Source organism: Balaenoptera physalus (genome assembly GCF_965194825.1).
Source record: "Balaenoptera physalus genome assembly, chromosome: 17".
NCBI classification, from domain to species: Eukaryota; Metazoa; Chordata; class Mammalia; order Artiodactyla; family Balaenopteridae; genus Balaenoptera; species Balaenoptera physalus.
The window spans coordinates 30,087,016-30,106,048 of NC_138895.1; the positions used below are offsets into that span (position 1 = coordinate 30,087,016).

General features: G+C 38.9%; 1 protein-coding gene across 6 annotated transcripts in view; it reads left to right on the top strand.

Annotated features, from left to right (window-relative positions):
* Positions 1-2,185: 2,185 nt before the first annotated feature.
* The window catches only part of CPNE3 (copine 3), a 51,987-nt gene continuing 35,139 nt past the window's right edge, over positions 2,186-19,033 (top strand). The window contains exons 1-6 of one of the 6 annotated variants that reach the window (XM_082433994.1): positions 2,274-2,384; positions 2,952-3,217; positions 15,477-15,616; positions 15,889-16,068; positions 17,463-17,537; positions 18,774-18,845. In XM_082433994.1, coding sequence (XP_082290120.1) covers positions 15,485-15,616; positions 15,889-16,068; positions 17,463-17,537; positions 18,774-18,845 — 459 coding nt within the window. In that variant the 5' untranslated portion in view covers positions 2,274-2,384; positions 2,952-3,217; positions 15,477-15,484. Of the gene's footprint in view, positions 2,385-2,948; positions 3,218-15,476; positions 15,617-15,879; positions 16,069-17,462; positions 17,538-18,773; positions 18,846-19,033 lie in introns of those variants that run through there. The other 5 variants (XM_082433995.1, XM_082433998.1, XM_082433997.1 and 2 more) reach the window with 5 other exon arrangements.

Sequence of the window (19,033 nt, forward strand, 5' to 3'; positions counted from 1 at the left end):
TGTGGATGAAGATAGAAAAAAGAAAAGTCAAGAACTAAACCCTGGGGTACTCCAGTGTAAGAACTGGGAATATGAGGATCAAAAAGCAAAGGAGATAAAAAGGAACAACCAGTGAGGTAGAAGAACGCCAAGAGACTATTTTGTGAATATCTCATTCATTTTAGCATCCCTTTAAATCTCCACCAGGTGTTAAGTCCCATGCCTATTTGTTCTTTGTTTCTAGAACCTTGTTATGCCTGATACATAGTATGCATTCAGTATGTGTTGAATAAATGGGAGAATGAATATGTACAAAAGTAGAATGGAATTTAGACTATAGTTTGAGGAAAATGAATAAGTACATTGAATAGCTATGGCACTGTCTAATTGAGAGATTGCTTATTGGGTACTAAAAGTACAAAACCATTTCATTGTCTCTACTCCCTATTTTAGTGGAGACAAAGGTGATGAAAATTGGGTATTGATACTATGTATTCTGGAAATTTTGAAACTTGCAACTAAATTAGTGGTACCTGAGGACCTTCGCTTTAATGTAAAAACAGAATCAAAAATAAAACAAAAAGGTTGTTTTTACCAACCTTTAGTAAAAACAAAATAAAACACTTCTCTTTCCTCCCTACTATGTTCCAACCACAAAGGCCTTGTTTCTGTTCCTGCAGTTTGCTAAGTCTATTCCTGCCTTTGTCCCTGCTATCATTGCTCTGCCTTCAGACCTTTGCACGACTGGGTCTTTCTTATTTTTCAGTTGTCACATAAAATATCACCACCTTTGAGAGACCTTCCCTGTCTGAAAAGGTTCTTATTATCCCCAAGTCCCTTTCTATCACATTACCCTGTATTACTTTCCTCATGGTACTGTGAACAATAATCAATATCAAGGTTGCAATGAACAAAGAGCTTTATTTGGGGGTCTTAGTAATTGCAATTTGGGAGATACAGACTTGAGTAAAACCGGAAGAGTGTTTCTGGAAAGAGAAAGAGCCAGGGGCTTATAAAGGCAGATACTACAAGGTTGTTAAAGTTGTCTGGCAAGAATTATGGTTGATTCTGATGCAAAAAAGAAGATACTTGTTCTTAATGGATAGGCTATCACAAGGGTCTAATAAGTATCTTGAGTTTCATGAACATTGGGCAGATGTTCTGGATGCGCCTGTTAAGATTCCACCTGAGCTGAGATATGCATAAGTCACACTTCCTCAGTGGGCTCCTGGCTCCATTTTAGAAAGCTCTTTTAGCAATAATGACTCCATTTTGATTTTCCTTTCACAGTACTTATGACTATCTGAAGTCATTTTGCTTCTTTTTAATAACTTATTATTCTCCCTCTAGGGTAGAAGCTTCTGTCTGTCACTATTTTATCACAAGTCTCTATAGAACAATGTTTGGCACATAACAGGCACGCAGGTGGTGTTGAATAAAGGAATGAATCTTCACTTGCACTGATACAGTTATTTAAAAGTGTTTACGTTGCATTTTTTTGGATTAAAAGAAAAGTTTGGCTTAGAAAACTCCATATTTCTTCTTTGGTTCATTTTTCTATTTCTTCTGTAATTAAAAAAGTTATCTTTTGCCCATTTGTCTATATTTTAAAGGCAATTATACTTAAGATACTAACACTTTTTTTTGAATGTCAGGTTTGTGGCAAATATTTTTTCCCATGTGTTTGCCTATTGATTTTGTCCCTGTTTTTTTGGACAGAAATTCAAATTTCAAGCAGTCAGATGGAGCAATATTTTCCGTAGTAGTTTAATCTCAAGCAGCATCAAGTCGCAGTCAAGTGGGGCGCTTAGAGGTTACTCTGAATCTGTGACTTTGGGCAAGTAGGCCAATTACTTAGCTATCAAATCTCCAGTTACTCAGTCGTATTTTTCTCACTTGCGAAATGGGGATAATGGCACTAATCCGTTACAAAATTGTTAGGATTAAATGAAATTAAGAATATCAAATGACTCCGATAGTTGCACATTGAAAGCGCTCTAAATAAGAATGATTAGTAGTTAGCATTTCACTACTTTCATGCTGAAGCTGAGTCTTTCCTGGTTCAGCTTGCGGTATAAATTTTCTCAAATATAACTTCTTTTATTTTCAGGAATTTATTTTGGTGCACCAAGTAACTTACTTAAACGCCTGAAGTCAACTTGGAGTTTTCGGTAAGCAAGCGATCTACGTAGCCCTGAAGCATCAACCTACAGGAACAGATCAGTGTCTACGAGCTCTGGGCAGGCAGTGGCCGGGGTGGGCGGAGCCGGCCTCAGCCCTGCCCCGCCCCGCCCCTCAGCCGGATCCGCCCCAGGTTTCCGTGAATCCCAGGCGGCCGGGAGGTTCCGCGGTGTGTGCCTGTCTGGTCTCTACCTTGGAGCGACTTCTACCCCTTAGACGGAGAAGTGAGTGCGGACTTCTTTCTGCTTTGGGCCCGGGGTGGCGGGGCACCCGCAACCCTCCGGTCCCCTGGGGGAGGAGAAGAGTCCGGGTCGGGAGAATCGGGCCCGCAAGCTCCGCGCGACTCGGCCCGCCCTGTCCTCGCGCTGGAAGTGCATCCTGGGCTACGCGCGGCCAGGGATAGGCCGGGGCGCGCGGGGCCTCTGGATCCGCTGGACGCGAGGTCGGCGGCCTGCCTAGACCCAGGGTTTCCCCGCGCCTCCCGGTGTAGCCAGCGTTCCGGGCTCAGCTCCGGGCCGCGAGGCGCATCTTGGACCTGGTGCTCGTGCACCTGGGCGGGCGGTGCCCGGGATCCTCCAGGCGGGGCGTCAGGCCTGCGGCCCAGGGAAGGGTGACACGCCCAGAAATTGCCGCAGCTCCTAGCCGGGAGAGGTACTGGGTCACGCGCCCCGCTCTGCGCTTAGCGAATACCCAGAGGAATGGGGTGGGCCTCAGAGTAGGCGATGGTTCCAGGGGAAGCTGCTAGGTAGGTGGGGTGGCCAAAGGTGATTCTTGATTTTGGTGTAAAGCAGGAGGTTGCGAGATGGCGTATCCTAGCGGCTCCAGTTCAGGCTCCAGCTTCGAATTTCTTCTGTTTGGGGCTCACTGCAACCAGGGGCGTGGAGGAAGTGCGGTTACATTAGTTTTGCAGTGCCGGAACCTCTGGGAGACCGAGCAAGCCTACCACTGACGTTGTGCTTGATGATGATCCACAATTTTTGCTTATCCTTGGTGTTATCTTTTCGTGGCTGCCTCTATAACTGATAATCAAATAGAAGGAAGGGCGGGATTGAACGCAGTGAGTATTGATTACAGTATCCCACAAGCATTGCTCGACAACTTTTATATATGTTAGCTCATTTATTGCTCACAACTGCCAACTTAAGTGGTATTGCTATTCCATTTCATACTCGAGGAAACTCAGATTGAATAATTTACCAAACTGCACAAATGGTTAAGTGATAGCATTAGAGTTGAAATTCAGATCTGTATGATTTCTGAGCACAGGCTTTATGGCTTATTGTAAAGAAGATTATTACTCTTTGGGATAAGATGGATACCTAGGTATGAGATCTATACTTTGAGATTTGTTAGCTGTATGACCTTGAGCAGGTTACTTAATCTTTTAGGGCCTGTTTCTGCATTTGTAAAATGGAGATAAAATACCTCCTATGTCATAGGGTTGTTATAAAGATTAAATAAGATCATTTTTGGACTACACTTAGCAAAGTGCCAGGCACATAGTGGTAAGCTATATATAACTACATATATCCTGCTGTTGTCATTAATTGAGGACAGCAAACTCCAGCTCTGAGTGCTGCCAGCTAGAGCCAAACACAATTTGTGTGGGCCTAGAGCATAGGTAGAGGGAGGCAGAAAAGGGTAAGAAAAGAATGGAGAACTGAGAACAGATGACATGTATGATGGCAATTATAGGCACATCAATAGATTAATCTACGGTACCCAGGGCCACTCTTTTGCCTTTGTGAGAATTTTTAAAAAGGCAGTTCCTTTTAGCTGATGAATTGGAGAAATGCATCCCACTCTGGGCTGAAGACATTCTGAGAGGTAGGTGTCTGGGACTGGACCATGCTGAGGCTCTCTGCCTCTGAGGGGGAGCCGCATTTCAGCACTGCACAGCATTCAGCACAGTGCCTGGCATAACCCCACAGTCAAGTGTGCAGTTTCAGGATTTCTTCTCTCAGATTGAGCCCCTAAGAAAGGAGAAGGACAGGAGATTTCAGGACAGGGGAAACAAAATGGTTTTTTGCCTTTTAAGGGTTGCTTAATGACTGAACACCTCTTCCTAATTTTACCTATAGCTGTGAACACTTTATAGACAATGGTCTTCATTTCCACATAAATTTAAGGCAACCTAAGTATTACATATTTTTATATACTCTTTACAGTGGTATCACTCTTGCCCTGAATATTTCCTTTGTAGCCTGGATTCAGATACCCAATTCATACTGTACCCTAACTCCTGTCAATTTTTGGTATAGCTTTAGACATAATGTTCCTTGCCCTCTTTCTTTCTTGGCGATTGCCGTGCTTTTTTCCTACTATTAGAGTTTTCTTTTCTCTTTCTTTTTCAAAACTTTCTTTAGCCAGTGACTTATTATGCTAGAAAGTATGCCTGTCAGCAAAACCAAGAGAGTGTAGGATGTGAAATATGATTAAATAACATTTGACCTTCAAGGATTTGTGACTAGCCACCACTGCTCATCAAAAGCATGATCTTTTAGGTGGATCTTTTAGCAAGGATAAATACTACTTTCATTGGTGGCACTCAACAAGTTTGAAGAGTCCAAACTTGGCCATTCCTTTAAAGTACCCATTATTACCTACAGGCCAGCTTCCTTCCCACCAATATTTTCCCTTCATGTTCTTACTTACCTTATAAGGATTGCTAATCGGGTTAAAGTCCAAACAATTAGGTAGAATACTTGGTAGAAGATTTATTAAAAGACTGGCTAGAAGGAGGTTTAAATTAGCACCTAAAAGTAAAGTATCATAGATTTTATTTGACTACATTATTTAAGTTTCTAATATGATGATCGAAGGCAGACATTATGTATACGTTTTTATTTATTTATTTATTCAATTGAAGTATTACAATATGAGGAAGTGCTACTAAATTGAAGTACTACAATACTATGTTTAGTTCTAGGTGCAACAGTGATTTGATATTTTTATACTTTACAGAATGATCACCGCTCTACTTTTTGATAAGATTATGATAACTACATTTAAGCCAGTTATGCTGGTTTAAATGTATTTGAGGAAGTTGTGGGGGGAGGGTATTGGGCTTCTTTTGGAGAGACTGTTTATTCTTTTAATATATAACAGCTTATGAGTATGCAATCATAATTTTTAAAAAGACATTAAAATAGTCAATGTAATAGTCAAATTTACCAATATAAATTAGATGGATAGCATACTAACACTGTTTCTCCATGAAAAATGTGACATACTACATACTCATCTTGGCAAATAATTTTGAAATGTTCTCTTACCAAGTGGATGTATTATGTCCGGTTCCTGTGAAAATTACCAAAGCAGCAGTGTGGTTGCAATATGCATTGTCATCAGGCTACTTCAATACTCTGAGCATTTAGTTTACCATGCCTCTAGACCCTAAGGTGATAGTAGATGTTAAAATAGATATCTACAACTGTAAGGAGAAATTTGTCTGCTCCCTCTCCCCCCTTTCTTGGTATTTGGCTTACTTTATAAAAATACACAACTTAAATACATATGACACTCTCTATATTAGACACACAACTGTTAGGTTTAATATTTTCAGTTATTTCAACTGAAAGCAAATATGTAAATTACGTCTTAAGAGCAAAGGGTTTCTCTAGAGATTCTGCGTTCCCGGTCCACGGGAAGAACACCCCTTGAGCGATCCATGCAGGAAGCTCACCCAAACCTCCAACTTTCCAACAGGTCATTTCACCAGCAGGGCCTGTATCGCATGGCTTCATAATGCACTGCTTGTTAGACACAATCTGACTTATCCACACCCCAAGTTTAAGCTTTTGTCTTCCCTAGAAACACTTAATGGAAAAACCAATGTACAATCTGCTTAGGGGTCAGAATTTTTTAAAAAGAAGGGAAAATTAAAAAAAGTATTTTTCAATGGTGTTGTCAAAATAAGTTGATAAAATACTAAAATGACGCTCCACCTTCAATACTTCTTGCTCCCCTTCTGTGCTTTGTTTTTTTCTCTTTAGCCCTTACCATCACCTATCATACTATATATCTCCCTACAGTGTAACCACATGAGGGCAGGGATATTTGTCTGTTTTGTTCATTGTTGACTCCTAATCCCTTAGAACAGTGTCTGACACACAGGCATTCTGTAAGTATTTGTTGAATGAGTGTTGAGTGAATGAATAGTACTATTAAACTGTTCATGATTGGGAAATATAAAGCGATTTGCCAGAAAGTTAAAAACAGCTGGAATGTGTATGCTAAGCAACCATAAAATGAATATTCTTGAAATCAGGAAATGTATAAACATCTCAACAGTTCTTTCTCAACATACAAACTTTTAAACCTTGAGGACAAACCAAGCTTTTAAACTCTGTAATTGTTGCAGTTTTGAGTGGAAAGAATTTTCATGTCATTGTTCACCATGAACTAGAAAGGAGCATGTAGTGTTAAAATGTGAAATGCCTGTCTTGCCCAATTAGATAGTACATGTGCCCAACTGAGAAGAGGAGGAAGGGAGCCAAGTTTTAGAAAGCATTCTTTCAGAGTTGGGCATAGTTGGATAATAAGGGTAGGTGAGACATTCTGATTTCTGGTCCAACATCAGGGAGATTGCAGAAGGTGGGAAGTTCTTAAAATGCCCTGAGGGGAATGAGAACCCCAAGGGAATTCAATCTCAGCAGGTTGCTGTGCCTTAATATAATGTCTAACTGCCTGCTGCACAGCTGGCCAGCAGCTTTACTGAGTCTTTATTGTAACTTAACAAAATTTTCAATTGAGCATCCTGGAATTTTCTCCTAGGGGATGCAGCTCTGATTTTTATCAAGGCAGTTTTTGGTAAAAGATGATTCACTTAAGTAGGTAAGGTATGTACTGTGTAGCTAACTTTGCCAAGATGCATGTTTCATAAGGTGAGGCAATACTGAGATGTTGTCACTGCTTCTAACTTTTATTAACACATCACTCACTGCACCTATGATGAACTGTTCATTTGATATGCTTGAAAATATAATGTTACATTTCTAAAATGTATATACAGCAGCCAAGGGATTAGTAAAGCAGTATAACCTGAAACACATGTTAAGTAAATTCTGTAGCCTGCTATGAATCATAGAACAGGTGAGATTTCATAGAGAAATCAAGGAAGGGGCCTTAGTTGATTGCTCACTTTGTAGCAATGAGGACAGGGTAGAACTGCACTTACTCCTTGTGTTCAAGGAAAGAAAAGAGTGATCAAGTGTCAACACTGTAATATTAACTCCTGCTGTCTCCAATTCTGCATGTTCAGGTATCAGCAATAGATCTATTTAGATTTTATTCAGTATAATTGAAGAATCTGGAAATTCATTAAAAAAACACACGGTGGCCAAAAGCTGATTCCCTTTGCTGCCATGATATGAACTGAGAGTTTAATAATGTGAGATTCCATGGGTGGTAGTAAAATTTACTTCCTTACTATGCTGCATGTACCTAATAAACTGGGCCCTCTGTTTTGTTTGTTGATTTGCATTATTTTTTCCAGTCATCTTGGGTTGGGGGATTGAATAACAATTTCAGGCAAAGGTACCTCCTTCAGTGGGAGAGTAACTGAATAAATATTTTTTTCAGATACAACTTTTTCAATAGTGGGAGATAGAGGCTGAGTTTGGAAAAGTTTAACCTTTTCCTTTTATTTCTCTTCTTGGTGATTATAAACTTTCTCTTCCCCCCTTTAAAAAAATTTTTGTTCCTACTCCTTTACTACCAGTTCCTAAACAAGTGTCATGTTCACTGTAATTAAATTAGGGTCATAGAACACTAACTGGAAGCAGCCTTACAGGTTAAAATGATTGACTCACTCTTAGATTTAACGATTGAAAAAACCCGAGGCCTAGAGAAGCTGCAGCACTTACCCACCTATGGTGTGACTGACGCAGAACTGCAGTCCAGTTTTCCTGACTCCTGAGCCAGTGACCTCCTGTGGTCCCTTTTGCACATTGAAAAGAAAGCGTGCCCTTTTCTCTGTTTTTTGTGCTTCTCTACTTGACCTAGTTCCGTATCCCCATCGCTAGTATCCCGTGGTACGGATTAAGTAAAAATGTGGGCATCACTGTCTTCTGAATACTGGTCAAACGTAGTGTAATTTTCTTTATTGTAAGTTTTTCGATATCAGAGTCTTGGATATTAAATGTGGTGTGTTCCTGAGAATTAGTTTTGCTCCCTTAAGATGGTCCAGCAGTGCGCTCAGAGAACACTGAGATCCAGTGACCCCCATGTAGATCTGTGTGTGTGGAGACTCTCTAGCACAGAGCAAATACTTTCTTAGCCTTAAGTAATTTACAATCTAATGGGCTCTCTTGAAGAGGAGCTGCTGTGATGTAACTATAAACCATTCAGCTCTTCTACTCCTTTGGCAAGCTACTGTTATTCTGGTTACATTTGTTTAAGAAAGATAGTGATAGTTACGGTATAAATATTAATCTTGTAATTTTTAAGATCCTATTCATTAAGTTGTATCAGGCTGAATATTACATTTGATATACTTACTAAAAAGTCATAAGGAAATTAATTAGAGAATATTGCTGTTATATTAAGTAATGATTAATTAGAGGCTCTAGTGCCCTCAGGGCATTCTGGCATGAGGGGGAAAAAAACCTGTGTTCTTGCCCTGGCCTTGCCGCTTATTATCTTGTTTATGTTGGGTAACTAATTTAACCTTTTTGGAGAAATTCATTTTTTTAATAGACACTATGCATTGTTTTGAAAATTACAATGTGCTGAAAATTATGAACATATTTTGGGACAATCCAGATATTTGCATGGTTAGTATTATAGTTATAGCTATGATGTATTGACCTCTTACCATATAGTAGTTCTCCTTAGCCTGGCCAATTCTCTAGGGTTTTTTGGTAAAGCACAGAATATAATATATTATTTGGAAGCACTTTGAAAATTGCAAAAAGCAAACCCCAAAATTATCCAGATGTATGGAATTAACTATCTTTCCTTTCCCTCTTTCCTCCCTTTCTCCGTTCCCACACTCTCTACCTTTAAGTTTAAGGGGAAAAAAAATCCAGTAGCAAGTGACAATATGAATGCAAATTCATTTGTAATGGAATATAGTTTTAATCCTTGGCTTCTGAGGATTAAAAACCTCTGAGGCCTTTTGTTGCTCTCTGTCTGCACCACACAGTTTTATACTTCTATGTATACAGAGATAGCTAGGTATTTATTTTGCCTTTTTTTTGCATCCCTCCACCCTCTGTATTTACAACGCATAGAAGATATTCAGTGTTGAGTGATTGGATCACCTGATACACTTATAATGAGCACTAAGGTCTTCTATTGTTGTATCATGCCCCTCACCCCCATCCTTAGCATAGTAATGGGTATACAGTAACCTCTTAATATATACACCTGTTGGTTTGACTTGGGACTTCCAAGTAGTGTAGCAGCTCTTGGATTTACTGACATATTACCCTTTTCCCACTTTTTTTAGGAGGGGGATACCTATTACTGTTGTGAGCCACACAATTTGAGAAACACTGTAGGCATGTACTGCTGATGTTGCTGGGCCGCATTCCAGCTACCCCAGGGTGACCCCAGCTCGCTTTCAGTGGAGGTCTTGCAGGACACACTATGGATAGCAATTAGGGAGTCATGGTATTAGAACCAGAAGAAACCTTTGAGCACATTTTAATATTGCCAAACTTCTCATTTGTAGCTAAAGACTGATGTTTACTAAAGGCATTGGTGGATGGGCACCGACTTTTCCCTCCCAATTGTTTTAGGGCAAATAATGAGTCATTGTCACTGGTCACTGGTCCCCACGCAGCAACTATGAAGTAGCTCAGATAAATAAACTCTACTGAGAGAATTTAGGAGAATTACACTTATGTATAGTCAAGGCTGGCTACTTTGGCAAATTCATTTTATGTAAATCCCAGAGGCTCTTTTATTATTGTTTCAAGAAGCTTTTTATAAACAAGGATGAAAAAAGTGCTTTGTGTCTTACTATTTAACAATAGGCCATCAATGCTGAGACAGTCAATTAAAATATTTGACTACTTAATAAAATAATAATTGCTACCATTCGTAGTGTGTCATATATGCTGAGCATGCTGCAAACCTGTCATTATCAGAGGTAGCTGCTTGGGTAGGCTGGGGCAGATATAGACAGAGCCATAAATTCTAGGTGTAGCTGATTGGACTAGGGTACACCCTGGGCAGCCAGTAATGATTTTTTTTTTTCAAATCAGAAGGGATAAAATCATAATGTGAATTGAAAGAAAATGGCAGTGGGAATACCAGTTGGGAGACTATTACAGTAGGCAGGTGAGAGCTACAGAAGACATGACGTAGTTGTGACTGTGGGTATAGGGAAGGTTCCGCACCTCCGCATTGGAGAGATTTGGGGTTGTAGTAGGCAGAACCTCCTTTACTGAAGAGATCTAAGGAGTGAGTCTAAGGGAAGATGGGAAAAGAGGTAGCAGACAGGACTTGAGGATTTTCAGCTAGGGCATGGGAATAACCATATGCCTTAAATTTCACACATCAGGTCCTACTTCAGATATTAGGTCTTAATTTTTAATTCCTTTGAATTATCTGTGTTGTGTTGATTCAGGAAAGTTAGGGTGACTGGGACAATGGTTCATACGCTTTCTAGGGGTTAATTGCATTTAGAAACCAAACAATTCTCCAGTAAGTAATCTATACAGTAGAGAAGCTGTTGTCTAATCCTAGAGGCTATTTCTGTCTTTTCTCTCCATCATCCTGCTCTTTGAGGAGTGAAATACATAGAATTGCTCTTTAGTTGCACATGCATTCCTCTGCCTGGCCACTCATCCCAGCCAAATCTCCTATTTTCCATACTAAAGGGTATAAAACATTTGTTTTGTTTTCTTCCATCATAAAAGAATACCTATTGCTCTTTTAAAAACTGGTTATTTTAATATAATAAAAATTATCCTGTGCTGGATAATTACTTAGAAAGGAAATGAAAAGAAAATCTTCATAAATGTTGCTATTAAGAACATTTCAGACCCAAGTGTTTATGTAATTTCTTCCATTTGCCATTCAGCCATAATGGGTTTCTAGATAAAAATGATGCTGCCCTAAGAGTCATTTTCAGTGGGGGATTGCTGCTAACAGAGGAAATTTGTGTCCCGGCTACAATGCAGTAATGTAACTGTCAGCAATTTACTAAATAATCAGGTGTGCCTGGCACGTTATTTTTGTAGCTCTTGTATGAGCATGGTTAAGGAAAAAAAATAATGCTCTTCTGATGTGTTGTGTCTCTTTGCTATGAGACTGACATTACACATAGGTATTATCTTCATTCTCTGTTCTCCATCCTTGGAAATTTGAGGGCTTTCTGGCTGCTAGTAGAGAATTCTTTACATGTTGTTTTGTGGGAGCCTTAGAGGTCCTTGCTCATTCTAAGTCCTTCCGCAAGGTACTGCATTATCCATGCAGCTTACGAGACTCTAAATTACCTTATGCAAAAGAAAAAAAATTACACAATTAACATTTATTCCATAGATTCTGTGTTAAATATGAAAAGCAAGATGCCTGGCACATGTCAGATTTGTGAGTTCACTTGCAGTGTCTTTATTTTTACTGATGAGGAAATCTAGGTTCTGAAAGTAACCTATACGAGGTCACACAGCTAGTGCCAGATGCAGGATTTGACCCAGGTATGTATTGCTCCAAATTTGATCTTGTTCTGTACTGTAGTAATCTGTTACTATTAATGCAGCAGTAATTCAAACAAGGGACTTGGTGTGGGTTGGAATAATTGGGAAACATGGAATGGAATAATAAAAAATATGAAACATGGGATAGATAGGAGAGGATCAGACCCTGGAGGCAGGTAGTCTTAAAATAAAAATTATAATAATAATAATGATGATAAAACAACTTTTACCATGTTCTAGGCACTGTTTAAATGTATTAATTCATTTAGTCCTTACAGTAACCCTATGAACAGTTATTATTTTCATTTTGTAGATGAGGAAACGGAGAGGTTAAAGCTCTTGCCTAAGGTCACACGTTAAGCCAGTGGTGGGATCCAGATGAGAACTCAGCAGTCTGATTCCAGAGCTTATGAAATGAGGCAGTGAAGAGGAAGGGGCCAATCAAGGGAGGATGCTTCAGGGCTGAAAACAGTAGATGTAAAATAGGGGAAAAGTAATCGTGCATAGGGATGGGGTGAAGGATATAGGTTTGGGAGTACCTTATGCCAAGTGGATGGCTGAAGCCTTGAGAGGGGTCAGGTCAAAGAAGTAAAGGTAGACAAAGGTCAGGAGGTGACAGAGGCTAAAGGGGTGCTCACAGTTTCTTGGATGGGAGGGGAAGAGGTACTAGTCAAAGGCAGAGAAGAGGAGAATTAGGCATGCACAATCTAAAGGAAGAAGAGATTGAGGATGAGGCCCCAGTGTCAATATGCCAGAGACTTCCTGGATGTGCATAGCTTCAAAGTCCCTGGACCATTGTCTCTGTGCTTTTGAGTTCTGAGGTATCTCCCCTTTCCTACTAGTTTCTTCTTGCCTCTTATTATGTTTTTAGCACTTTTTCTTTTTTCATAAATCAAAGTGAGAAGGAATGGTGATTGTATTCACACTATTATTTCAAATGCCCTCTAGTATTGTATATATTTCAGAAAATAAATAACTAATCATCTGAATTAAATTGGTGTGAAGACATGCTAATTTTGGTAAATTCTGTATTTTGCGTATTACTGGATGAAGAGACTTTCTTCATATGTTGGAGTGTTCTAAATTCCAAGATAAAATTAGAAGAGGTTTGACACAAGTGACATTTTATTTAATTTTTATTTTTTTGAATTTTATTTTATTTATTTTTTTATACAGCAGGTCCTTATTAGTCATCCATTTTATGCACATCAGTGTATACATGTCAATCCCAATCTCCCAATTCATCACACTACCCCTCCCACCCCCCCGCCACTTTCCCCCCTTGGTGTCCATATGTTTGTTCTCTACATCTGTGTCTCAGTTTCTGCTCTGCAAACCGGTTCATCTGTACCATTTTTCTAGGTTCCACATATATGCGTTAATATACGATATTTGTTTTTCTCTTTGTGACTTACTTCACTCTGTATGACAGTCTCTAGATTCATCCACGTCTCTACAAATGACCCAATTTCGTTCCTTTTTATGGCTGAGTAATATTCCATTGTATATATGTACCACATCTTCTTTATCCATTTGTCTGTCGAATTTATTTTATTTAGTTTTATTTTATTTTAAAATAAGCCATTTCATCCTGTTATCCCCAGTTTGAGAACTTGCAGTAGTGCCTTATTACGCACCTACTGAGTCCTTCAACCTGGCTCTCAGGACACTCTAAACTTGCCCCGCTTTCTGTCTTGCTTGGCTTTCCCCGACACAGATGCTCGCTTCTCTTGTCTTGTTCTTTCCTGTCCCTATGCTGTTTCCCTCTTCACCTGTTTAAATGAGATTTCAAAGCCCGGGCAGTGTTAGTCTCACCTGCACTCTTAATACTGTTAATTCTCCTCTGTCTGCTTTATTGATTTCTCCTTGACCTTAGTATCTTTCTTACAGGTTGTCAGTACTGTGTATTTTACCACTTAATAATTTTGATGCATGTAAAGTGGCCAAAAAAAAAAATCTGACTTCATAGTAAAAGGCAATAGTAGTTTTAGTCTTACTACAACATCCCTACGTAGGGAATTTAGGAAGCAAATTGGGAATTTGTGAAGTTTGTTGCTTATTAGGGAATAATTCTCTTCTCAGGTGAAGGGACATACATATATCATGGCTTTTAAAAGGAATTTTTAGCTACTAAGACTACAAAACCTACCTTATTATTCTGTTTAATTTAGGAATCTTAAATGCTAGTATTGGATTTTTTGACACATATCGAGGATTGCTGCTGTTTTTAGAGTCTAACAGAGTATTTAGTTTCCATAAGATATGAGTTGTTTTTTGACACTGCCAAAGAGCTCTTCTAATAGTGATGCTTATTATTTCAGAACTGATCACACGTTTTGTACAGCACAGAAATCCTGTTTGAATATAACAAGATGATGAGTAGATTTGTTCCTGTAGTCCCAGAATGTCAGCTAAATCTCAGAGTGGAAGACAAGGGCACTAACTACTCCACATTCTAAGGATGTTGCCAGCAGCTCAAGGGGAGGAGGTACCTTTCTGCCTCCAGAACCTGCAACCTCCACTTTGCTTTAGACAGCTGGCTAAGTGGACTTCCAGCTGGGGCATGTAATGCCTACTTCCTCTTCTTGGTGACACCTGCAGGCCCTTTCTTTCCCTGGGTTCAGGAAGGAAAATAGCTCACCCTCAACACTGCATCATCTCTCAGGGCCAGTCCCCAGCTAATCCGCCCTCTCTCCAGTCCTCTTCATATAATGATTGGAGGTTGGGGCAAGGAGGGCTGGGTGAAAGTTAGGCTAACTCTGGTGTTTCTTAGCAAGTCTTGACGAAAGATGAGCCATGCCTATTTGCTGGATGCTCTCTGTAGAAAGGGTTTGTCAACCTTGTCTGCACGTGGAAATCATCCAAGGAGCCAATGCCCAGGTTACACCCTAAACCAATTAGATTACATCTCTTTGAGTGGGACACCAGCATCAGTGGCTTTGAAAGCTCCCCAGGTGATTCCAAAAGCAGCAAAGCTTGAGAACTGCTGCTGTAAAATGTGTGGGGATGGGGTGAGGAGAGGAGAGGTGTTTGGGGTCTTTTATTCCCCAGGCTTGGGTCTTAGCCAGAATTTCCTTGAAAATGGCAAATATCTTACTCAGTATCTTGTCAAATAAAGATAAAATTAAGATTGAGGTTTAATCTGTTTTGTTTTGTAGCAGAAGGCTATGTTTAAAAGAAGGGTCAAGATTATACTTGGACTTTTTCTGAATGGTAAAATTTGTAGTGATGAAAAGATTAATATGTCTTTTTTGCCATCTTCAAAGCTTCATTTTATTGTCACACAGTAAATGAATTTTATTCCAGCAAGAGAATCTGACTGAAGCAATATCACTGGCATGGGCTAATAAGACATCTGAATTGCCTGGAAGCACGTATAACAAAGTCTTATTCTAGCAAGTTCACTCTGTTATCCTATTCTGACAATTTGTCTTAAGAAATCAGATATTTCATTAGGAATGTATGTGCCTCTTTTTTTTTTTTTTTTTTTTTGGCCATGCTGCGCAGCTTGCAGGATCTTAGTTCCCTGACAGGGACCGAACCCAGGCCCTGGCAGTGAAAGTGCCGAGTCCTAACCACTGGATTGCCAGGGAATTCCCAAGGAATGCATGTGCTTCTTAAAGGCACCATTTCACTGGCTTTCTCATTTCTTTGTTTTTCTCACAGCTCAAGAGATGGCTGCCCAGTGTGTCACAAAGGTGGAGCTGAATATTTCCTGTGACAATCTTTTGGATAAAGATGTAGGGTCAAAGTCAGACCCTTTATGTGTGTTATTTTTGAATACGAGTGGTCAACAGTGGTATGAGGTAATGTTAAATACTTGTAGGTGAAAAGCAATCTGTATTGCTCTTTTGATAATATGAAGAGTTTATTAAAAATGTTAAAAATAATAAAACCATCTCATCTGTTAATGCAGTTTTTTGGGCAAGTTTGTCCTTGATTGTGAAATTTTTCATACACATATAGACACTTCCTTTAGCTACCATGCCTGTATTTAGTTACATGTAGTATGTAAAGATATTAAACAAATGCACCTTTGATCTGAAGAAACTTTTTTATTTTGGGGGAGTGAATATAGGTTGAGCGCACAGAGAGGATTAAGAATTGCTTGAATCCCAAATTTTCCAAGACATTTATTATTGATTACTACTTTGAAGTGGTTCAGAAATTGAAATTTGGGATTTATGACATTGACAACAAAACTATCGAGCTGAGTGATGACGACTTCTTAGGAGAATGTGAATGTACCCTTGGACAAGTGAGTATATATAGTATAAATGTTTTGTCTAAATTTGAACCAAAGAATTGGGTGTTTCTGATAAGTGCTCATTAGTTTAATTGCTAAAGTTGAAAAGCACTGTAATCACTTTAAAGACTGAGTTCATATATTAGTATGTTTGGCTGGAACATTATAGAATTTATCTTATTTTTCATGAGGGTAGGGACCATGTGTGTATGGGTGTTTCATTCAACATTTCAATAAATAATACCATTGCTCTAACTGCTTGTCTGCTGTTTACAGATTTCAGTACGTTATTGTTCTTATGTTTAAGTCATAAATGCTGTCAAAGTAACAGTAGCTTCTCTGATGCTCTAACTAGCATGACTGGTGCCCCTTGACCACCCCCGCCCCAGCACCATCCCTTTACCTGGCTTGCTCCTCCTCTAACCTTAGGTATAGACCTTACTCCCCCTAGCAAGCCTTCTCTGATGCCCTAGAGTAGTTTGGATCACCTCCATGTGCTCGCTTGGTCCTCTCTACCGCTTCTACCTTAACACTCACCATATTTTATTGTAGTTGCTTAATTGTCTGTCTTTCTAGGCTATGACAGGTTGGGTCAGAGCAGGGGTGTGTCTGTGGGCTCACCGTTGTGCTTCTAGCTCAGTTTGACTTGTAAGGAGAGATCATGACCATTTATGATAGAATGGGGAAGGCTTCAGGAGGGAGGAGTCATTTTTTTTCAGTGGGTGACATCTATTTGTAAGATTTGTCTTTTATGAGTTTATTTTTTAGTGTTGAATTTTTTGGAGATCATGGTATTTCCTGTGTCTCAAGGACAACATGGAGCTGATCAGTTTTCTCAAACTTTGATAAATAGTATCAAAGAGAAAATTAAAGAAGTATTTATTGTTTGGAAAAAAATCAGACTGTATCTAAAATTATAATAAATTTGAGAAATATATCTATTTGAGAGTACCTAGGTCTACTATATGATTTTAATCAAAATGATATCTTGTGGGGATTATATACTGAAGTTACGTGTCAGCTGAAAAATTGAATCCCATTTATTGAGTATTCTAAGACCCACCTTTTACCTACAGGGGTTTCATTTCAGCTCAGTGATTTGTATATGTGATGAGAATCTGGCCCTCTTTTTTCATTACAAGGAAGGATTTAACTTTGAAGTAGTCGATAAAGAAACTAGTGGGTGGGGAGATTTTATCTATCAGGATTGGCTCCTTGGAAATCTTTTTCAGTGGGTGTAGATGCATTTTATAATCTCTAAGTCTTTAAGGAATGGACTTAATGTTTCCATTTCTGATGACTTTAAGTGAACTTTATACTCAACCCTTTTTGAAACCATTCAGTCTAAACATTCACATGTTGAAGTGAAATAGCTCTTTCTATCTATCACTTTCCAATTTTAACAGATTGTTTCCAGTAAGAAACTAACTCGACCACTGGTGCTTAAAAATGGCAGACCTGCAGGGAAAGGAAGCATTACGGTAACGATAAGATATTTGTCTTTTTTCCTCCGAAGATTTAGCATTATAGGACATGCTAAAACTGTATATATCAGACAGATATTCCACAGCTGTGCTTTATCGTTTGATCCCAAATGTTGCCTTGCCTTAAAGTGATCACAACTGGAAACTGTGTTGTGCCAAAAAGAAAGAAAAATGCAGTGTGGGAATCCCTTCTTTGAGTTTTTTAAGTTGCCTATAGAGTCAGGCACATCTTGGTAATGCTTGCCTGTCCCCGATGGAAGCGTAAATTCCCAAGTGAGAAAGAAATTACTTAATAATCTGAATGGATCAGTTTGGCTCTCAACAAAGCAAACATGGCAGAGACTTTCCGTAATGGTTTTGATTCCAGAATGATCTCGTATTATGACATGGCCATTGAACCTCTTAACTCTTAACCATGTTTCTTTTGTGCTTGCACTTTGCTGTCCAAATTTTCCATTGCTGATTACTGGACCTGGGCAAATGAATATATGCATTATCTTGTTTCAGATTTCAAATTATATAATGCCATGCTTTTACATATTTTATCTTCTAGAGTTTCTGTCCAGGTAGTCACTGCCTGAAGAGATAGTTGTTTTACTTTAGCTCTGCCTGAGAAGGCTGGCTCTCTGAGAAAGCCATGTTTGAAGATTATTACGATTATCAAACACATTTCTCTGAGCAGCTGTTTTGCCCTAGTTTAGATTCCTGAGGCATAAGAATGTTCAGTCTTTTGAGGGTGTTGACTTCTGTGTGTGGGACAGAGATCATTATCAGTAGTTAGCTTTATTGCTTTTGGGGTCATGATAGCCTGGAATTTATTTTTAAGTAGAATAAGTCAGTTACCTTGGATGAAAAATATTGATCCGATATTTGAATTTATAGTGTGTGATTTGCTCATGCTTCTCAATGTTTGGAGAGCTCTCACTAGTGTTGTGCAATCTTCCAGGGCTTTGATTTTTCACTGGAAGAGGGAAGATCCAGTTTGGGCAACAACATTGAAAAGGAAGTTGCATAATGCAGACTAGGCATATTTTGGGAAAATATTTATTTCACATGCATAAAAGAAATAGTGATAAATCTTTCTTAATGGTACCATTTTGTTATTAAACCTTTTAGAATTCACTTATATTAGTATAGACTTTATATACCATTAGATAACAGAATAATTCAGTACTTCCTGAGTATATCAAAATCCCCAAAACATTTTCTTTCACTTACCTTGTCTACTCATAGATTTCAGCTGAAGAAATAAAGGATAACAGAGCTGTCTTGTTTGAAATGGAAGCAAGAAAACTGGATAATAAGGTAGGTAGGTGATACAGATTTCAACAAGGGTATCATGTTTTGCCTCACATTGATTCCTTTTTGAGAAAATAATAATGGAATTAATATTATGAACTCTGTCATCTAAGCATCACTTTGAGTGTTAGTTACTCCCAAATTCTGCTTTCTGTTTGTGTGTGTGTTTAAGCAGAAGCCATTTCTCTTTACCT